General features: G+C 46.5%; 1 protein-coding gene across 14 annotated transcripts in view; it reads left to right on the top strand.

The window, feature by feature from the left end:
• Positions 1-19,445, top strand: part of CEP112 (centrosomal protein 112) — a 462,552-nt gene that overhangs the window by 352,575 nt on the left and 90,532 nt on the right. For 13 of the 14 annotated variants that reach the window (XR_008418577.1, XM_053892300.1, XM_053892302.1 and 10 more), the window contains one exon: positions 16,265-16,354. Coding sequence is in view for 12 of the 14 variants with exons in the window: in XM_053892300.1 (XP_053748275.1) it covers positions 16,265-16,354 (90 nt within the window). In the remaining 2 variants the exon portion in view is untranslated. Of the gene's footprint in view, positions 1-16,264; positions 16,355-16,685; positions 16,945-19,445 lie in introns of all 14 variants that reach the window. The other variant, XR_008418579.1, reaches the window with a different exon arrangement.

The following is a 19,445-nucleotide window of genomic DNA, read 5'->3' as shown; positions in this document are numbered from 1 at the left end:
TTTCTCTACCCCCACTGTCATTAAGTTTCATTTCTCGGGAGAATGACCTTTTTAACAGTGGTCTTTAAAGTCCTTCAATGCCAAGAACAGCCTCTGCTCTCACGGGAAATATGGCTAGAAGAAGACACAGATGCCAGTCAAGTAAAACAATCAGAGAGATAAATTAAAGATATGATCCTGATGGGGCTACAAAAGTGAGGCATGTGCTGCTATAGGAGATCATCATAGCAGACCCGACTGGAGAGGTGGCTCTTCAAGAGGGATGTTTAGGCTGGGCACTAAAAGATGTGTGGAGAGAGATAACTAAGCATTAAGTGGCAAAATCATGCTCCGGATAGAAAGGAATATGCCAAGCCCTGTGGCAGGAGCGAGATGGCACTCTTAACAGACCGAAAGCCAGTGCAGCTGTAGCACGAGGGGTGGGCGAGGGTGGTGCTGGGTGGAGGCAGAAAGGGAGAGTGCCTGAGACTTGGTACAGACCTTTGGAATATTTTAAAGAGAAGAGGACGTGATCAGATCCTATACAGCAAATATTTACTGAGCCCCTTCTAATATGCCAAGCCCTATTCTAAAATTTTTCTTAATGTTTATTCGTTTTTGAAAGACAGAGAGAGACAGAGCACAAGCAGGGGTGGGACGGAGAGAGAGGGGGACACAGAATCCGAAGCAGGCTCCAGGCTCTGAGCCGCCAGCACAGAGCCCGACGAGGGGCTTGAACTCGTGAGCTGTGAGATCGTGACCTGAGCTGAAGTCAGACACTCAACCGACTGAGCCACCCCGGCGCCCCACCAAGCCCTATTCTAGATCCAGTCCCTGAAATTCAGTGGTAAACAGGATGCATTCCTGGCCTTCACAGGGTCTTCTAAGTAAAAGAGAAATAGAACACAAAGAGGAAAAGTATCAAATGGTAATAAGTGTTCTGCAAAGACCTAGTGTGGGATTTTGGAGAGCATGACCAGGAGGCCAACTTAGGCCGCGTGGTCGTGAAAGGCATCCCTAAGGAAGTGATGTATGATGTGCGACTAGCTACACTAAGGAGTTGACAAGGAGATCATGGAGAAAATATTCATGAAAGAAGAGAAGAGCTAGTTCACGTCTCAAAGGTGGTAATAAAGTTAGTATGTTCAAAGAATAAAAGGAAGGCAGCGCGTGGCTGGGCCGGGGAGGACAAGAGAGAGGCGGGGACAAGAGGCCCGAGGGACAGGGGGCAGCCGGTTGCGAGGGCCTTACTGGCCCCGGGGGCGTTGGGATGTTATTCCAAGTGTAGCACGAAGCCCCTGGAGAGTTTTGAGCAGGTGCGGGCCCTTTACACTCCAGGTGGGTGGAGCTGACTCACAGGTGCAGGGAGGTGAAGGGAGACCAGAGGGAGCCTTCAGGTGAAAGATGGCCGCGGCTCAGACCAGGCTGGCAGAACCAGAGGTGGAGAGAACGGCGTGGGTTGTGCACGTCGTAAGGCAGGGTCAGCAGAACGTACTGATGAATCGCGTGTGGCAGGGGAGGCGAGGGGAAGAAAGGACTCCGTGGTAACTTCTAGATAAGCCCTTTAAGTGATAACTGACTGCCGTGCGGAGAATAGACGGATAGGAGCCACAAGGAGTGAGTGGAGACCAGAGAGGAGCCTCTGACAGCACAGTCCGAGGAGGTCACCTGAGATGGCACCAAGTGGACCAAACCAAAAGGTGTTGAAGAGGTTGAATCCACAGGGCTTAGTGAGGAAAACTAGGGCCCTGGGGCAGGGGAGTAAGCGGACTGAAAGCAGGTTGTCGAGGATACCTCCTGACTTTTTTGCCTTGGATAACTTGCTGGATCGTGTGGGTGATGCTGGGGCTGTTCAGAGACGTGGGGAGAAGTCACTGGCAACGGTGAGTTGGAAAGGAGAGACCTGCGAGTCGTTCATAGCCCCGATGCGAATGAGCAAGCGAAGGCAGACAGGTGATCCAACAGGTTCAGGGGAGGGAAATTTCGGGCGTGTCCTCGAGCTTCCGGATTTGGAAGACTGGGGCAACGTGGGTTCCGTTAATCCAGACCTAAGTATAAAGGAGGATAAATAGGTTTAGACAGAGGGGTGGGATGGGTAGGAGGATAGGAGAAGAAGGTGGGAGAACTGATAATATGTCCAGTTTGTGCATGTTAAGCCTGGGACCTGCGTCATTAGCGCCCAGGAAGTAATCATGTGTACTTGAGTTTAAGCAAGTACTTGGGGTTTTTTTTGCACAAAAACCCATCTCCTTTTCACCAAATTAAGTGTAAACTCAGCCTGGCATTCAAGGCCTCTGTGCTCTGATCTTGACTCCATTTTCAGGACTGCTTCCCCCTCACAGGGGCTGCTCCTTTGAGCTGCAGGTTCTTTGCTAAGTGTGCCCCCATTTTTGTTCTTATTTATCTTTTGTAAATTGCAAAAAAAAAAAAAAATTGCAAATCCTATTTCCCAGGCAGACAGTTCTTCCCCTTCCCCCACCTGCCTGTCCAAATCACAACTATTATACAAGGTTTCCCCAAATGCCACTTTCTACCTGTGGACTTTCCTATCTCTTTGTGCTTTCTCCGCCCGTATCATTTGTAAAAATGTTTGTTTGTTTAGAGAGAGAGAGAGAGAGAGAGAGAGAGAGAGAGAGAGAATGAGCAGGGGAGGGGCAGAGAGGAAGAGAGAGAGAATCCCGAGCAGGCTCCACACTGTCAGCACAGAACCCAACGAGGGTCTCAAACCCACGAACCGTGAAATCGTGACTTGAGCTGAAATCAGGAGTTGGACATTCAGCCACCTGAGCCACCCTGGTGCCCCACCCCCATGTCATTTTAGTGTGTGTGTGTGTGTGTGTGTGTGTGTGTGTGTGTGTATGTTTATATATGTTTAAGTTTTATTGTGGAAATTTGCAAACATACCCAAAGTAGAGAGTATAGTACTGTGAACCCCCATGTATCAGTAGTTATCTAGATTTAGCCATATGTACTTTCTCTTTTCTCCCTATTTTCTTTGCTAAAATACTTTAAAGCAAATTCCAGACGTCTTGTTGTTTAACCCTGGACATTCCAGAATGCCTCTCGGAAAACGTGGACATTATCTCACACAACCACGGTGCCACCCTCGTGCCTAAGGAAATTAGCTATTATCTTTATGTGTCATCAAATGCCTGCTGCATGACTAGATATCCCCAATTGAATATAAAATTGTGCAGTTCATTTGTCTGAATCAGGATCCAAACAAGATCCAAATATTACATTTGTGCATTGTTTATTTTGTATCTTTTTCAGTCAAAAGCGGAGCCTTTCTTACTTTTTATTCCATGCTCTCGACTTCTTACAGAAACCAAGTCGGTTGTCCTGTAGAATGTCCCACATTCTGTATTTACCTGCTTCCTTCTGTGTGGCGTCACTGAGCTTCTTCCCCTGTCCTCCCTCTTTCTTTTTGTTTTCTCAATTGGATGCTTAAGACACCGCTTGGGCTCCCCTGCTTTTTTGTCCATATCGCATACCTTCTGTGATAATGTAGGCTCCTTAGAAGGTGAGACCACATCTCCCCCAACTTTCTGCTTTTTCCAAATGAGGTCTAATACATTGCGTATGCTTTGAAAACCTTCAGTGGAATTATTTAGAAAGAGCTTTGATTCCTCTTGTAAAAATGTGAACTGGAGGTATTCTCAATGGGAAGAAATTTATATTGGGATTACATTGCCAGAGAAATCTCAGTGACGTGGGTCACTATTCCCTAATTGGCATTGCAAAACTGGCCACCCAACGTCAAGTGCCATGTTCTTATATGTGAAGTTTCTTACAATTTGGACCATTATAAAACACTTACGTGAAATTTCCAAGTCCCCTCCATTGTCTCTGGGTCCACGTAGAAGTGATTTCAGAGATCACTTGTGTTGTGCATTCGGCATGAAAACCAGGTCACTCATCATTTTTCTGATCAGGAGAATTTAATTTTGCTTAGTAGTCCAGCGATCAAACTGAAAGGCCGACTATAAAAACACTATCACGTGCATCCTTTGTTGTTGATAACTAACTGCAATCCAAGCTTTAAGAACTGAGAGGGAGTAGAAGAAACTTCAAAAGGTCGCATGATAAATGTTTTTGACAATGTGTCAGCTGAACATTAAACAGGATCTTTGTAAATCCTCTCCCTCTAAGTGGTTTGAACGGAAAGTTTTAAACTTCTTCCTTCGTCAGTATTGGCGCCAGATATCACAGTATCTTAGGGTTAAGAAAGAAAGAAAGAAAGAAAGAGGAAGGTACTTTATCTGGCATATATATTTTCCGTCCCCTCTGTGAATGTGGGAGTGCTGGAAACAGGCTTACCTGAGGATCTCCGCCTCCACGTCTCAGGCATCCTCCTTTCATCGGCTTGGAACATGCCGCCGTTAAACTGGAGCGATCGATGACCTTTCGTCACCTGATATGACCGTGGACACACAATTATGGAAATGCAAACGAATAAGTGTAATAATAATGCTCTCCAGATGCCAGTTTTGGAGGAAATCTCCCAATTTTCCAGACTGTCTCACAATGAGAACGCCGTGGGTCCTCGCATGGACAAAATGGGGTCTAGAACTAGGTAGTACGGAAGGAACGTGCCTGCGTGTGCTCGTGTGTGTTTGCTTGCACTATCGTGTTTCAGAGAGAAAACACACGTGTAAACCAAGGGCAGTTCCTTGGCACGTGTGTGAATTTCCTAGGCTGCCGCAGCAAAGTACCCAAGCTCAGTTGACTCAAAACAGCAGGAAGCGATTGTCTCACAGTTCAGAAGACTAAAGGTCTGAAATCAAAGAGCCAGCAAGGCTATGCTCCTTCCGAAGGCTCTCGGGAAGAATCCTCCCTTGCCTTCTTTTACCTTCTGGTGCTTCCCAGCAGGCTTTGGTGCCCTTGGCTTGTAGCTGCACCGCTCTCCAGCTCCGGAGTGTCGCATGGCCAACCTCTTCCCGTGTTTCTCTTCTCGTAAGAGCACCAGGCGTCCTGGGTTAAGGGCCCACTCTAATCCAGCTTGACTTCTTTGCACCAAATTACATCTTCATGGCTCTCATTTCCAAATAAGGTCATGTTTTAAGGTTCTGAGGGTTAGGACTTCAGCATATCTTTTTGAGGGGATATAATTCAACCCAGAACACGGAGTTAACACCCTTCTCTTTTGACACCACAGAAACTTCTTTTTCCTCATGCTTTTTAACTTAAAGACTAAATATCTTAACACCAGACCCAGATCATTTTGAGTCACTGGAGGCTTTTGAAGGAAGGTGGCAGTTAGCATAGACAATAGCAGGTATTCTAGATAAGATGAGGAAAGGAACAGGGGCGCCTGGGTGGCTCAGTCAGTTAAGCCTCTGACTCTTGATTTCGGCTCAGGTCATGATCTCGAGGTTTGTCAGTTTGAGTCCCAAGTTGGGCTTCATTGGACGTTGCAGAGCCTGCTTGGGATTCTCTCTCTCTCTCCCACTCTCTGTACCTCCCCCACTCTCTCTCTTTCTCTCTCTCTCTCAAAATAAATGAATAAACTAAAAAAAAAAAGTTGAAGGAAGGAACAAAGGCCCATGGGGCAGTGCTGAGTGGGCCTCTTGGTAGCAGGAAGTGGAGGTCGAGAGGCAGAAGAGGCAGGTGCTCAGGCAGTGCAGTTTCCTCCTCCCGAGTCCAGCTGACGTGTGACTGTTTCCTATGACTTTCTAGCTGGAAAGCTTGGGCCACCTGTAGCAGTCTTAGCTGCCTCCCTCTAAAGTGAGGTTTCTCAGAGGGTTATTGTGAAAGGAATGGAGTATTTAGGACTCCTAGCACAGTGCCTGGTGTAGGAGCTAACGTGTTAGTTTGGAGTTCGGATGCTGAGCGCGATAAGCAAGATGGTGGAGGGATGCGGAAGTAAGGTTAACATCGACAGGGTAGGAAATGGTCAGGCACTAATGTTTTGGAGATGGAGAGTGGCATAAAAAGATAGTCTTTGAGAAAATGTTGTCTCCTAGGGGCACGCAGGGGGTCACAACCAGGAAAAACATGGAGTCGTCATGTACAAAAATGGAGACCAAAAGAAGAGTCGCTTCTAAGAGAAATGGAAGGAACCTGGCAGCTAATGGGGAGGGAGAACTGAAAGAGAGGAGACCCACAGAGGGCTGACGCGTGGAAACCCTGGTGGCCACAAGAGTGCTGTGTCACTGATCAGCAGGACGGCGGGAGGGAAGCCGGTTGAGGAAGAACATCTTGAGTTTGGTCTTAGACTTGATGCGTCTGAGGTGACGGGGAGGCCACCGTGTACGCACATAAGAAACAGTAGGAGAGGTCAACCCGGGGGACGCGTGAGATGTGCGTGGGGGTGAGCTTCAGGACCACCAGCGGGGCAGCCCCTGCCGGGCCCCGGGACACCGCCCACGGGGCAGGGAACACCGGTGTCATGGTGTGCGCCCAAACTCTAACTCTGAACTCATCCTCTCACTGCCCCCAAACGCTTGCTTCACGATTTCTCTCCTGCACCGTGCTCTGATGGCTGTCGTTAGCCTTGGATTGCTGTTGAATCTATGTCGCACGGAAACTTCTTCTTTCCCTTCCTTTCCGTATATTGTAATTCTGTTCTCTTCCCCCTCACCTTAGTTAATGACAGCGCCCAGCCACCCCTGCTGGGGGCCTCGAAGCCATTTCTTCAAGTGCCTTCTCTGTCACACCTGGCACACTTCTTCTGCTTTAATAGAAGAGAAATTCATGGTTCATTGCAAGCGAATTGGGACGAGTGGTACAGGCTCAAGGGATCACGCGTGTGAAGGATCAGCCGTTGTAGGAGAGTCAAAATTGAAATGAATGACTTATGGGTGCTCCCTCTTCCCTGGGCTTATGCCAAGGAGGGGTGGTCTGCGAGACTTTGACACTCCTCGCTCTGCCCCACTCCTCCCCAGGGTCCTGAGCATCCTAGCTGCGGTTCTTGAACCCGATCCTCGACTTCTACCACCTGCGATAGGAGCCTGCTCACGAGTTAGCCTGTCTGGAGTGGCAGAGGGGGCCGGATGTGCTGTGGATTTCCTGAGGACAAAAACGCGGGTAGTTGAAGAGGAGATATGGGTCCGGTCAGGAGGGTGGCTAGGGAAAGGCTGACGAGGTCCACCAGCAGACACCAGCTCCTTCAGATCATCAAAGTCTCAGGATAACATGATTTCTGTTCCTGGAATCTGTGTTAAGGCCAGGAAACAACTTTTGTACAGTGTATTTTTAGGACTTTGAGAGGAAATTATGCGGGAATTTTAAAAGACTGAAGACGGGTGAAAGAGAGAGAAGAGAGAGCAGGTGACAACGTATTCTCTTATTCTTTGGTGAAAACGCTACTCTTGTTTTTGTAATATGGGCTGCCATCGTTTTGCCTTTCATGTTGAGTCAGTAGCCTCCTACGTACCATAGCCATGGCTCATGTCCAAGTGCAATTTCTCATACGTGTGGTTTGTGGCAACAAGGACTAGAAACTTTCCACCTGAAAGGAATTTTGCCTGATGTGCAGGGTAACGTGTGCATGGGGTTAACACCCCCCAAAGATCTCCTTTCCTTCCTACCAATATCACCAGAGGCTGAATTATGAGGGTTAAAAAAAGAAAAAAAAAAGCGCTTGCTTGGAATGTGAAAAAAAAAAATTAAAAACCTGAATGTAAGCCATAGAGAAAAAAGGTTCCGCTGTTGTGTTTTGAATACATTAGTGGCCTCTGCAGAGACTATGGTTCTGGGTTTCTTTCGGTCTATAATATGAACCCGTTCTCCATTACTGCAGAATCACTACTAAAAACTTTTTTATGGTTTGTTATTCATCCTGGTACATCTAGATGAAGAAATCACTTCGAGAGAAATCTTGACTGGCGTTCCAGTTGAAGACTTGTTACTTTTGTTAGTAGATTTCGCCTGTCAAAAAAATAAAATAAAATAAAATAAAATCAGACAGGAGCTATAGTGGCCTCTGTAAATAGCCAGTAAGAGCGCCCAGTAAAAATGTCACTCTGCCATTGCGTCACCCTCCTTCGCTCCAGATTCGTATCTCCTCCTCTGGGAGACACGGCTTCCTGCTGTATGGTCTTCCTGCTGCATGCCAGTGGTTTAAGATGTGCTTTAAAAAAAAAGTCTGTAAATCTGACCTTAAAATAGTGAGATCTTATTGCTTGCGTTTAATTTTCCCTTAGTTTTCACTGAGCAATAGTAGAAAGAAAATCATCTGCAGCTTCTGGGTCAGGTGACACGTCCAAGAAAACGTACTCACGCGCAATATCGTCGGCACCATTTGTAAACTGAGTTGAAGTAAATGCTACGCAAGCAAACGTGGGCATTATTAAAAAGGCAGTTAAGGTTTAAATGAGAGTCATCCCTGTTTCCCCTTCATAAGTAGTGTCCCCTCCCCGTAGTCACAGTTCAGGTGTCATTTCCGTTTGAGGGGTAAGCCAATCAGTGGATGATGGTTGATACCAAGATTTTATAATCCTAATAGATGTTTTATGGCACAAACTTTGAAAGCACCTGACATGTTTTAAATGGAAGAGAGACCATTTCCATTGAAAAATAAACCTGGAATTTTACTGTATGTAAATCATATCTTAATAAAAATACAAATAAGCCTGCCCTTTCCAGTTGTCTTCTCCTGAGGTCAGAATATGAACATCACTCCTTGCTTCCTTAACTTCCTGTTCAGAATACACATGGGGAAATCCTTCTATGTCTCTCCTGCCCACGGAATGCCGAATGAGCCACGTGTCTTCTCTGAAGTAAGAGAGTAAATTCAAGCCTCATGAAAGGAACGTTAGGGTGACTTCATGTTTTTTTAAGTAGGAAAAGCTTGAAATTTTTCTAACTTTTTGTTATGGAAACTTTCCAACATACACAAAAGTAGGGCGAATAGCATGCAGAACCCCCACCTACCCGTCACCCAGCTTCACCCGTTTTCAACGGGTTGACTTCTTTCGAGCAGCATCTTTAGCACAAATATTCTGCTTCTTTGTTCTTGTTGAAACTCCTCAGCGGGGCAGAGCTTGGGGCTAACAAGTTCCTTTCTGCATCTCACCCAGGAGAGGCTCATCCTCTTTCTCATTTCATGGCCACAGACTTAACCCAAAGTCCTCAAAAGCAACGACTTTGAGGATCCCAATTTTATATTCATACAGGGCAAAACTTAATCCGTGATTGTTTGGTTTACATATGCTTTAACCCAGTTTCTTTAAATAAAAGAATGCTACTCAAGATTCCCACTTCCCAGAGACCATGTGGAACATGGTCTATGGGACAGAACCAGGGAAAGGGTCCATGTACCCATTGCCCCTCACTGTATGGCAGGCTCAGAAAAATGTGCCCGTAGGCCTCGTGGTGATTTGTGAAAAGGCCAGACGTAAGCGTTTGGCCAAGACTTGGCAACACAGAATGAGGCAGAATATAAGCATAAAATGCATTAAATTTCAAGTCTGCGAGGACTGGTTTGAAAACTCTTAAAAATCAGGGAGGCATAGTCCTGTAGCATGTGTAACAAAAAGGTAAGAGTCCACTCTGCTGACAGTGTTTTCAGAAGTGACTCAGGAGAAGGGCAGCTTTTTCCTGTTGATTCTGTTTTGAATGGAAGGTAGTTTTCCAAATTTCTCACAACGGAGGTTTGGGTAAAGATGGGGAGGTAGAGAGTTTGAGATTGTATTCTCTAGAGAGAGAGCACAAGTATTCTGAGTGATGAGCTGAGGACAAATTTGCTTGCCCGGATGGCCTACTGAAAAAGGATCATAAAGTCATAGCTCTCGTAGGCCAGAATGGACACCTACCACCGCCCCCACCTGTGGAGCTGGCTGAGAGGTGAGCCAAAGGCCAGGTCAGATATCTGGAAAGACTTCTGGTCATTCATAAGGCTCTGCCATATGCCTTGTATGCTGGGAACATTCTGATTATCTATCTATGTATCTGTCTATCTACCTATCTATCTATCATCTATCTATCCAGTCTCTACACCAGTGTGGGCTCAAAGTCATGACCCCAAGATCAAGAGTCACATGCTCTACTGGCCGAGCCCACCAGGCGCCCCAATATCTTTTATCACTATAGCGCAGTGTTTCTCCCTGCCAATGAATTTTTCCTTCATTAAATAACTTTTTAACCACTTTATAATTGAAATGAACCCTTTTGTTTCATCATTTCATGTTTGTTTAATTGCTTTAGAACTGCAAGAGAAACTGGTTTTTAATAAGACGACACATAATTCCTTAATGCATGGTTTTACAAGTTGAGTGGTTTGCTTTGAATCATGTTTATGATTTTTATGAAAATAGCATTGACTCTTTACTCTTTACTCTTTACTCTCCCCCCAAACCAACAGAAAAGCTCTAGGACTAACACAGGTGCCATTCAGCAGGCCCATTAGCTCCCAGCGCGTCTCCTCACCCTGCGAAGTCCACTGACGTGTGTAATCTTTCAAACTCTAATTTGCTGTAATTATTTTCATATTTTAAACAAACAACTCAGATTACTTTATAACATGCTCCCTTTTAAAGAGTGCGGTATACTCTCGTTGTTCTTGCAAAGCTTATTATGCCATTTACATTTTTCTTCTGCAAAGTGTCATTCTTTGTTCCCAGCGGCCACAAAGCACCCCGAAAGTCGGCAAGTGTAACTTCCTACGGCAAGCTGCCTTACGTGGCATTTCAAGGCAGGTTTAGTTGGGAGAAAAGAACTGCCTTTTCAGTAGTGATGTAAGTGAACACAGCAGAGCTGAGAGATGAGGAATAATTTTGCAGAATAAACTGTTGAACTGTTCGAGTTGGAGTTTTTTGTTTCAAATTTGTGACCCAATGTTGGACATTCTGTTCTTTCATTATCATGGGCTTTTTTTCAGAAATAAACTCCAAGTTGTGATTTTTGTGTGTGTGTATGTCAGATCTGAAGGCTTTTGAGTAAAGAAGCCACAACTTGCAAGAATGTTCTTGCTCGTTCTTAGTGAGTAATTGTGGCCACTCTTGCACAGTCCTGTGTCAGGTTCTGAGGTTGGAACTCTAATGGCCTAATAATTTTTTAGAATATGAGACCAGGAACGGCTGCCAATGTAAACGGCTGTTTTCCTTTCATCTAGTACATTTAACTTTTTTGGAAAGTGGTATATTATTCGGTTACTTTTCAATTTCTGAAACTGATTTTTTAGCAGATAATAAAAGTAATTTCTGGACATAACTGCTTTCTCCGATTAACCTTAAAAAGATCACGTCTTACGTCTTTAAACTCTGAGCACGTTTGAAAAGGGGTCCCGTTTTGACAAGCAAATGTAATTTCGCTTCTATTTTGATAACATGGATAAAATATGGCCGACTTGGACTTTCTGCCGCGTGAAGTGTGGAGAAAGCATCGGAGCTAATTCTGTTTCCTGTCCGGTTAGAAATGCTTTCAGCCACACACCTAGGAGACTGGCTTCTCGGCTGCCTCCCGGGCCCCGAGTTCTTACCGGCCCCCCTGCCCCCTCTCCCTCTGCCTGCTCTTATGTGTGGCTGGCACCCAGGAGTCAGGTTTGCAAAAGCTTCTTCGACTTTCTTCCCCAAGGAAGTGTGCCATCTGCACCTGGTCTGAGACCCCTCTCCCCTGCTCAGAACCCCCTCCCAGCGTGACCGGTCCCCTCAGAAGTCCCGCCAGTGCCTTAAACTCAACTTGCAGAAAACCATCCTGCCCCTACCGCCCCGCCTTGCTTCTTGTCCCGTCAGTAGCTCGTGGTGTCGTGTCCTGTGGCCGTTCAGTGTCAAAGCCTTGCGGTATCTCGGAGCCCCCCCCCCTTCCCCAGATGCCCCGTTTGTGACTCTACCACCCCACCCCCATCCCTGTGCCCGCTGCCCTCTTTCAAGCCCTCGCGTGCCTGGCCGGCGCTTTTGCAGCGGCCTCCTTTCCTGACCCCCGGCTTCACCCTGCAGAATGAGTTCCTCACATTTCAAGGGCAAAGACACTGGGACACGAGCAGCACCAAACGTGGCCATGGAGCGAGGGAGAAAATTGGCTTCTGGCTTTGGCATCTGGGAGGAAACCAGGGGCTGTGACGGACACGGACGGAGGAGCATGGTGGGGGCAGCTGGCAGGTGTGATGCGGCATCGAGAGGGCGGAGAGGAGATTGGGGGGGGGGGGGGGAGAGACACTGCACGTGGCCATGCCCGGGGTCCGCTGGTGGAGGAGGAGGGAGCCGACGCAGGAGGCGGGGAGCAATTTTTTGTGTAAGACAAGAGAGGTGTACATCTCCTTTATTTATTTATTTTTTTGTTCTGCGAAATAAAAAGAAAAACTAAAGAAAAAAATCAAGGGCGCGTTGTATTCTTGAATGTGGCAGACACCAGACAATGTATTATCACAAAGAACGGTAATATCATATATATGCATATATGACGCGTGTCTAGATATAGGTATTTGGAAGGTATAGTTGTATATCCTGTATTTCCAGAAACATAATAACCTTTAGTTTAATGTGCTGTATTAAGGACATTTGGAAGCCCTGATGATTGAAGTACATTTCCTCGGGGAGTGTAGTTCAAATATTTATTAGCTCCTTCCTCAAACATGAATCCGGCGTCAGGCGTGTGCCAGGCGTCGAGCTGGCTTGGCATTAGGCCTCCGGACCCGAAGAGGAGAGAGCCCTGAGCGTCCGTCGCTCTGTCTCGCACAGACCCAGACCCTGATTCCCTTAGACGCTGGATGGATAGAAGCCCAGAGGCCTCCGTACTTTGCTCTCAGGATGGATACCATCAAGCAGAGCCGGTGGGACAGCATCCAGGCAAAGGAAAAGGAAAGCAGGTACAGAGGGAGAAAGAGGCAGCGCCCGTAGCCAAATGTATAGGACTGGAAATGAGTCCGTGTTTTAACGTGCCGGTCCGGTTTCCTTCGTACTGGCCACAGAGACCCGAGCGGGCCATTTAACCTCACGGAGCCTCCACTCCGCGTTCTCTGAGGAACGTGAAGGAACACCTGCTGTCCAGGATTGCAGTGAGGGCTAAAAATAAAACCCACGGAGTCAGTGATAGTCCCTGTTGTTATTGGCACTGAGGCGTCATGGGGCTCAGCCTGGCCAGAGCCAGAAGACCCAGATCCCCGAATGCCATGCTCAGGAGTGTGAGCTGTTTCTCGGGGATGCTGGAGTATTGTGGAAGCATTTCAGTGGGGGGACTGACATAATTAGATTTCGGCTTAAGAAGATCATTCTGACAGCAGGGTGAGGGTGAAGGGGAGAGCAGGAGACATTGGGAACAGAAAAACGTGCCAGCATTCTTCCTAATACAGTAATCGTTACTCTCCCCAGTTATGCCAGAAGCGAAGCTGACGAGATCCTATTTATTGGTGGCTACCAAAGGAAAAAGAAATGCCACTTGATCAACCAACTTAGGAACAATTGTATTCACAGACCACAGTCACAGAATTATAAACAAGAATCGTTTCAAGCTCATTGGCAGACGTGCCTGAATTGTGAATTTAATAGTCAAGTGTAACATCAAAGAGCCCCCAAAGCTTTTCGCCTCACCCTCCAACCGTTTTCCTTTTTAAGCTAGAGGTTCTTAGCCTGGGGTTCATCCGTGGATGGGCTTCAGGCAGTATGTGGACTTCCTGAAATCCGAGGCAAAATCATAAGTGTACTTTTTCCATGTTGCGGAGTGAGCACATAACATGCTTCAGATGCTGGTTGGCTGCGTCTAGAACCCCAGAAAAGGTGAAGAACCACTGCGTATATCGGTATATAGAAAAGACTGGCATTGCGCTGAAAGAATGCTTTACTTTTATTTTTGTTAATGTTTATTTATTTTTGAGAGAGAGACAGAGCATGAGCAGGGGAGAGGCAGAAAGACACAGCGACACAGAATCTGAAGTAGGCTCCAGGCTCCGAGCTGTCGGCGCAGAGCCTGACGCGGGGCTCGAACTCACAGACCGCGAGATCATGACCTGAGCTGAAGTCTGACGCTTAACCGACTGAGCCAGCCAGGCACCCCGCGTTGGAAGAATTCTTAATGGACACTGACTTAGACATTCTCCCTGGACTTCAGACTCTAACATCAAGCTGCAACCCAGCGTCTTTGCTTGGATGTGCAGTGGGCGTTCCGGACTTAACGTACCCTAGGTTCCCCCATCCCTCCCTTAGCTTCCCCAACTGCATTCGTCTACCTGCTCCACCCAGAATCCCGGGGGGCTTTTTATTTTCATGCTATGCATCCACCCCTTGGGGCCGTCACTCTGTCTTCAAATGTATCAGGGATCCGACGCGTCCCTCACCCCCAGCTGCTACCAGCCACCACCCTGGTCCAGTTCCGCATCCTCCTTCCCCAGTATGTTTCAGTGGCCTCTCCCCGGCCTCCCTGCTCCTGCCCTCATCCTTCTTCCAACTGTTCTTCGCAGCAGCCAAACAGCACTTGCCCGCAGCCCTGCGGTAGCTTTCCCTCTACCTCTGAAGAAAATCTAGTTCTTCGCTGCCCCCTGAGGCTCTGTGTGACCTGATGCAACTGGGCACCTGTGACATCCCTGACGTTGTGGCTCCCCCTGTGCTCACTCTCCACACTGGCTCTTGGAGTTCCCTCAAACATGCCACACCAGGGCCTTTGCACATACAGTATCCCCGGCTTGGCAGTTTTTTCCTGCGGATAGTCATATGACTTGCTCTCCTCCTTCAGGTCTTTGCTCACGTTTTCTTGGGCCATCTGCAACATCTTCGGGGTCAGTCACCTTCTCAGTTAAGCATTCGACTCTTGATGTCGGCTCAGGTCATGATCTCGCGGTTGGTGGGATTGAGCCCCACGTTGGGCTGTGCGCTGATGGTGCGGAACCTGCTTGGGATTCTCTCTCTCCCTCTCTCTGACCCTCCCCTGCTCTCTCCCACTCGCTCTCTCTCAAAATAAATAAATGTCTTTAAAAATCGTAACATCTTTCCCAGCCCCACTCCAGAATATCCTCCTACCCCTGCTTTATTTCTCTTCTGCACTTATCACTGATATATTATACGTATTGTATCCTTATTGTCTTGCCCCCCAACATAATATAAGCTTCATGAGAGGGATTTTTTTTTTGGTCTGTTTTCTTTTACTGTTCTGTTGAGAGTACGTATCACAGTTCTTGACATATAACAGAAGGTCAGTTGTCTTCGCTGAATGAATTTTATTTTAAGACCTTTTTTGGCATCTTTGCAATTACTAGGCCATGTGTTTTGCTCACCGTAACTTTTATATATTATATCCATAATTATGGCGTATTGTTTGAATGTGTTCTGTTTCTTTTCTAATTCACCTCTTTACTTAAAATAGTCATTGATGCAATGACGATTATTCATCTTATGGTTTCTCAATTCCCCATGTTAACCTGAATTCTGTTTCCATCAGCCACTTGGCAACTGAAAGGGTTCCTCTCTGAACACTTCTGACAGGTTCCGCAAATTCCACACCATCCTTAATGACTTAAAAAAAGAAATTCCTTGGGGCACATGGGTGGCTCCGTCGGCTAAGTGTCCGACTTCGGCTCGGGTCATGATCTCACAATTCGTGAGTTCCAGCCCCACGTCGGGCTCTGTGCTGGCAGCCCAGAGCCTGGAGCCTGCTTCGGATTCTGTCTTCCTCTCTCTCTGCCCCTCTCCTATCACACTGTGTCTATCTCAAAAATAAGTAAAAAAATTAACTGTTAAAAAAAAAGAAATTCCTTTGAGGTTACTATTAGTATCATTTGGAAGACCATCATGTTGGTCCAACGTTACTGTTCCTAGCTGTCACCATACTTTTCAGAGCTCAGCGTTCCTTGAAGGTGTACTGATAGACCCGCTTTAATTAGCAATAGCTTTAAGCTTTATTGCATGCTTTGGTTCTATGCTGGGAACGTAAGAGCCATTTTTATTAAATGAATTGGCACCTGCTAATGTGTCTGTTTTGTTTTCTTTTTTCAATGTTTATTTATTTTTGACAGAGAGAGAGAGACAGAGCATGAGCGGGGGAGGGGCAGAGAGAGAGGGAGACACAGAATCCGAAACAGGCTCCAGGCTCCGAGCTGTCAGCACAGAGACTGCGCGGGGCTCGAACTCACGGACTGTGAGATCATGACCTGAGCCGAAGTCGGACGCTCAACCGGCTGAGCCACCCAGGCGTGCCTAATGTGTCTGTTTTATGTTTGGAGTTTGTTATACCAGTGATTCCTAAAGCAAAAACTGCCTGGGCGTGACATTAAAAGTCTGGTTTTGTTTGCCCGAACTCTGTGGAACAACAGTAATGGACTAGAGCCGAGACCTTTTCGATGCCAATTCAGGTGGTAAAACTTCTTTTCAAGGATGCTCATTTTTAATATTTATGTGTTCATCTTACGTTGTTTCAGGCTTTGCAAGACGAACTAGAAAACCGCTCTAACCAAGTGCGATGTGCAGAGAAAAAACTACAACACAAGGAACTGGAGTCACAGGAACAGGTACTCTCCTACTTCTGCTTGGCTGCTTGGCTTCCTAACTTTCTCCGGGTCTGGGAGCTCGTCTACTTCCTGTGTCCGCTGGGATGCTTTGGCTGCAGGTAACCGAGTACTCCACCCCTAGTTGGCATAAACAGCTTAGGTTAGGGACTGTTTACCTCACAAGACCAGAAGTCTGCGGGTAGGGCCGGGCTCTGCTTCTCTGCCATTCTCATGGCTGTACCTCCTATGATGGCTTCATCCCCAAAGCAATCCCAAGATGGCTACAGCAGCTGCCGTCATCCCATGTAGACCTAGCGACGTCCAGAGGCAGAAAGGGACTGTCTGTTTCCAGGGAGGCCTTCTGAAGAGGAAGACGACCTTTCCCAGAAGCAGCCCCCGACACACATACCTCCCTTCACGTCTCATTGGCCAGAACCGGTCACGTGCTCGGTCTGGCATGTCCAATCCCTGGCAAGAGAACTAAGGGAACCCAAACTGGCCTAGACCCATCAGGATCCATCTGCTGGCCAGGGACTAGGACAGGAAGGATAACCTGGAGCGGGAAGGGGGGAGTGTGCAGCTGACCGTGACTGCCATGTCATCATACTGATGTAAGTGGACATTATCGTACTACTCTCACAAACCAGGTTTTCTTTTGAACTTGACTTTTCTCCCTCTTTCCATTATGTTAATGAAATAAATCTAATATAACCACAATATTCTGGCTATGACAATAGCTAATGACCTATTCTATTTTCAAATGACAGGATTATTTTCATCCAGTTCTTCTGGTTGTAGTGAATTTGTCTTTGTGGCAATTTTGACGGTTTAAACTAAAAAGTCAACAACATATCGCGGCGCCTGGGTGGCTCAGTCAGTTAAGCGTCCGACTCTTGATTTTGGCTCAGGTCATGATCTCACGGTTCGTGAGAAGGAGCCCCAGGTTGGGCTCTGTGCTGACAGTGCGGAGCCTGCTTGGGATTCTCTATCTCTGCCACTACCACCCCCCCCCCCCCGGCACAAAAATAAGTAAACACTTTTAAAAAGTCAATAATGGGGGCACCTGGGTGGCTCAGTCGGTTGGGCGGCCGACTTCGGCTCAGGTCACGATCTCGCGGTTTGTGAGTTCGAGCCCCGCGTCGGGCTCTGTGCTGACAGCTCGGAGCCTGGAGCCTGTTTCGGATTCTGTGTCTCCCTCTCTCTGACCCTCCCCTGTTCATGCTCTATCTCTCCCTGTCTCAAAAATAAATAAAATGTTTAAAAAAAAAAAAAGTCAATAATGTATCGATAGAGATCACAAGTCTTAATGAAACCTTTGATAAATGCGTTGTCCTCAGCCATCACGTATAGGATTGCTAACATTCTTCTAAGTGCCACCAGCCATTATGCACAGAAACTGCTGTAGGTATTGACAGATCTTGACACTTTGGTTGTCTCGTAGAAACATTAGGTTTAGAGAATTGAACTTTTTTCATCTTTGCAGATGTTTACAAACAGGATCGAAGATAGTGGTTTGCCCAAAATGGCAAATGTAAGCATCTAATAGATGCTGAATATTAATAACTTGGTGAACTGACTTGACCTCCTGTAACTCCTTCCTACTCTCTAGTATATGTCCTGTGTAACATACATACCGCATATATATGCGTATATCACGTATTATACAATGTGCGTAAATATATATGGATACACGTGGATATATATGATTTGCAGAAAGTCTATTCTGTCAATAACAGGACTATAACCCAGGGCAATTCTAGGGTGAAAAATTTAATAGTAACTGCACGTTATCAGAGGCCTGTAAGATGACAGACACCGTCCCAGAAACATTACACATATTAGTTCATTTGGCATCATAGCCATATGAGACCAGTATTTTCATCCCCATTTCACAGACGGCACACTAAAACCCCGAGACGGTGAGCAACTCGTCCAAGCTCATACAGCTAGTGAACAGTCGAGGTGGGTTCAAACCCAGATTTATCAGAATTCCGAACCTTGCTCCTTTTTAGTTAATAAAAAGGCTGCACAGCAGTCACATACGACCAGACACCTGGCACAGCAGCCAGTGCCCTTGACCCTCCGTGGGCAGAGAACAGACTTGGCGCAGACGAAAAGGCCTCCTCAGATGGTGCTTGTGCAGTGGAGTGTTCAGGGTGGGGCCGGTGTGGGTCTACTTGTCACTGAAGAGCAGCTGAGCTCACCCTCCGTCCAGGACACTCGTCACTAGAAGCCCGGCTGCTTAAAAGGCGGAAATGGTGCTCCCTCCTGGGCTTCTCCGACTTGCGATAAAATATGACTTAAGGTAAAACTTTGTTGACATCACTGTAACTCATGGCAAAACTTCACACGGAAAATTCCATAATATATCGAGAGTGGGGAAATTAAGAAATCCCCGATGAACAATAGGGAAGGAGTCAGCAACCATTTTCAGTCTTTTTTTTATTGACTCCTTTTTGATCATCAAAGTTGCTTTCATCTTTGCAGTGACAATAGCTTTTTAGACTATTTCTTGCACTAACTCCTGATATCTTCTGTGAGGGCTACAGTTTACCAAAGAAATGTCAGGAAATACCCATGGGGAAAACTGAATATTTCATAATCTCTGCCGCCATAAAAAAGTTGAGTTCTTTCCACAAGGTCCTAGGGTGTAGCTGGAATTAAATGCCAACTGTTTCAACGAAACCGGAGAGCAAATGATGACGAATTAAGTTCTGTTCATCTAGATTTCACTTAATGTAACTTTTGTTTTATCCAGATTTGACCTTTGTCCCCTTTTGGTCTGTAACACTAATGGGAGTTGTCGAAAATAATTAGAAGTATTGCCGTGGACGTCTCGTAGGGTTTGCTCCTGTATGAGCTGACTGAGGATATTTCGGATGTCGAAATTGTTGTGTATGATTTTCCTTTATGCATCTGTCAGAACAACTGTAGTAACAGTAGCCAGCCTGACATCAGCCTATCAAATAATCAAAACAGCTTCTTGGAACTTTTCTTCTCTTTCTTTTCAACCAAATATTATTATCCCGATACTAGTTGTTCAAAGAATCAAAATTGAAACTGGCAGAATTACAAAGGACAATTTCCCGGGCTTCCTTTTTTAACTTGCTTT

Source organism: Panthera pardus, unplaced genomic scaffold, assembly GCF_024362965.1.
Source record: "Panthera pardus isolate Hobbes unplaced genomic scaffold, ASM2436296v1 HiC_scaffold_3, whole genome shotgun sequence".
Taxonomy (NCBI): Eukaryota; Metazoa; Chordata; class Mammalia; order Carnivora; family Felidae; genus Panthera; species Panthera pardus.
Note: the sequence above shows the minus strand (reverse complement) of the source record. Positions and strands in the feature narration are given on the sequence as shown.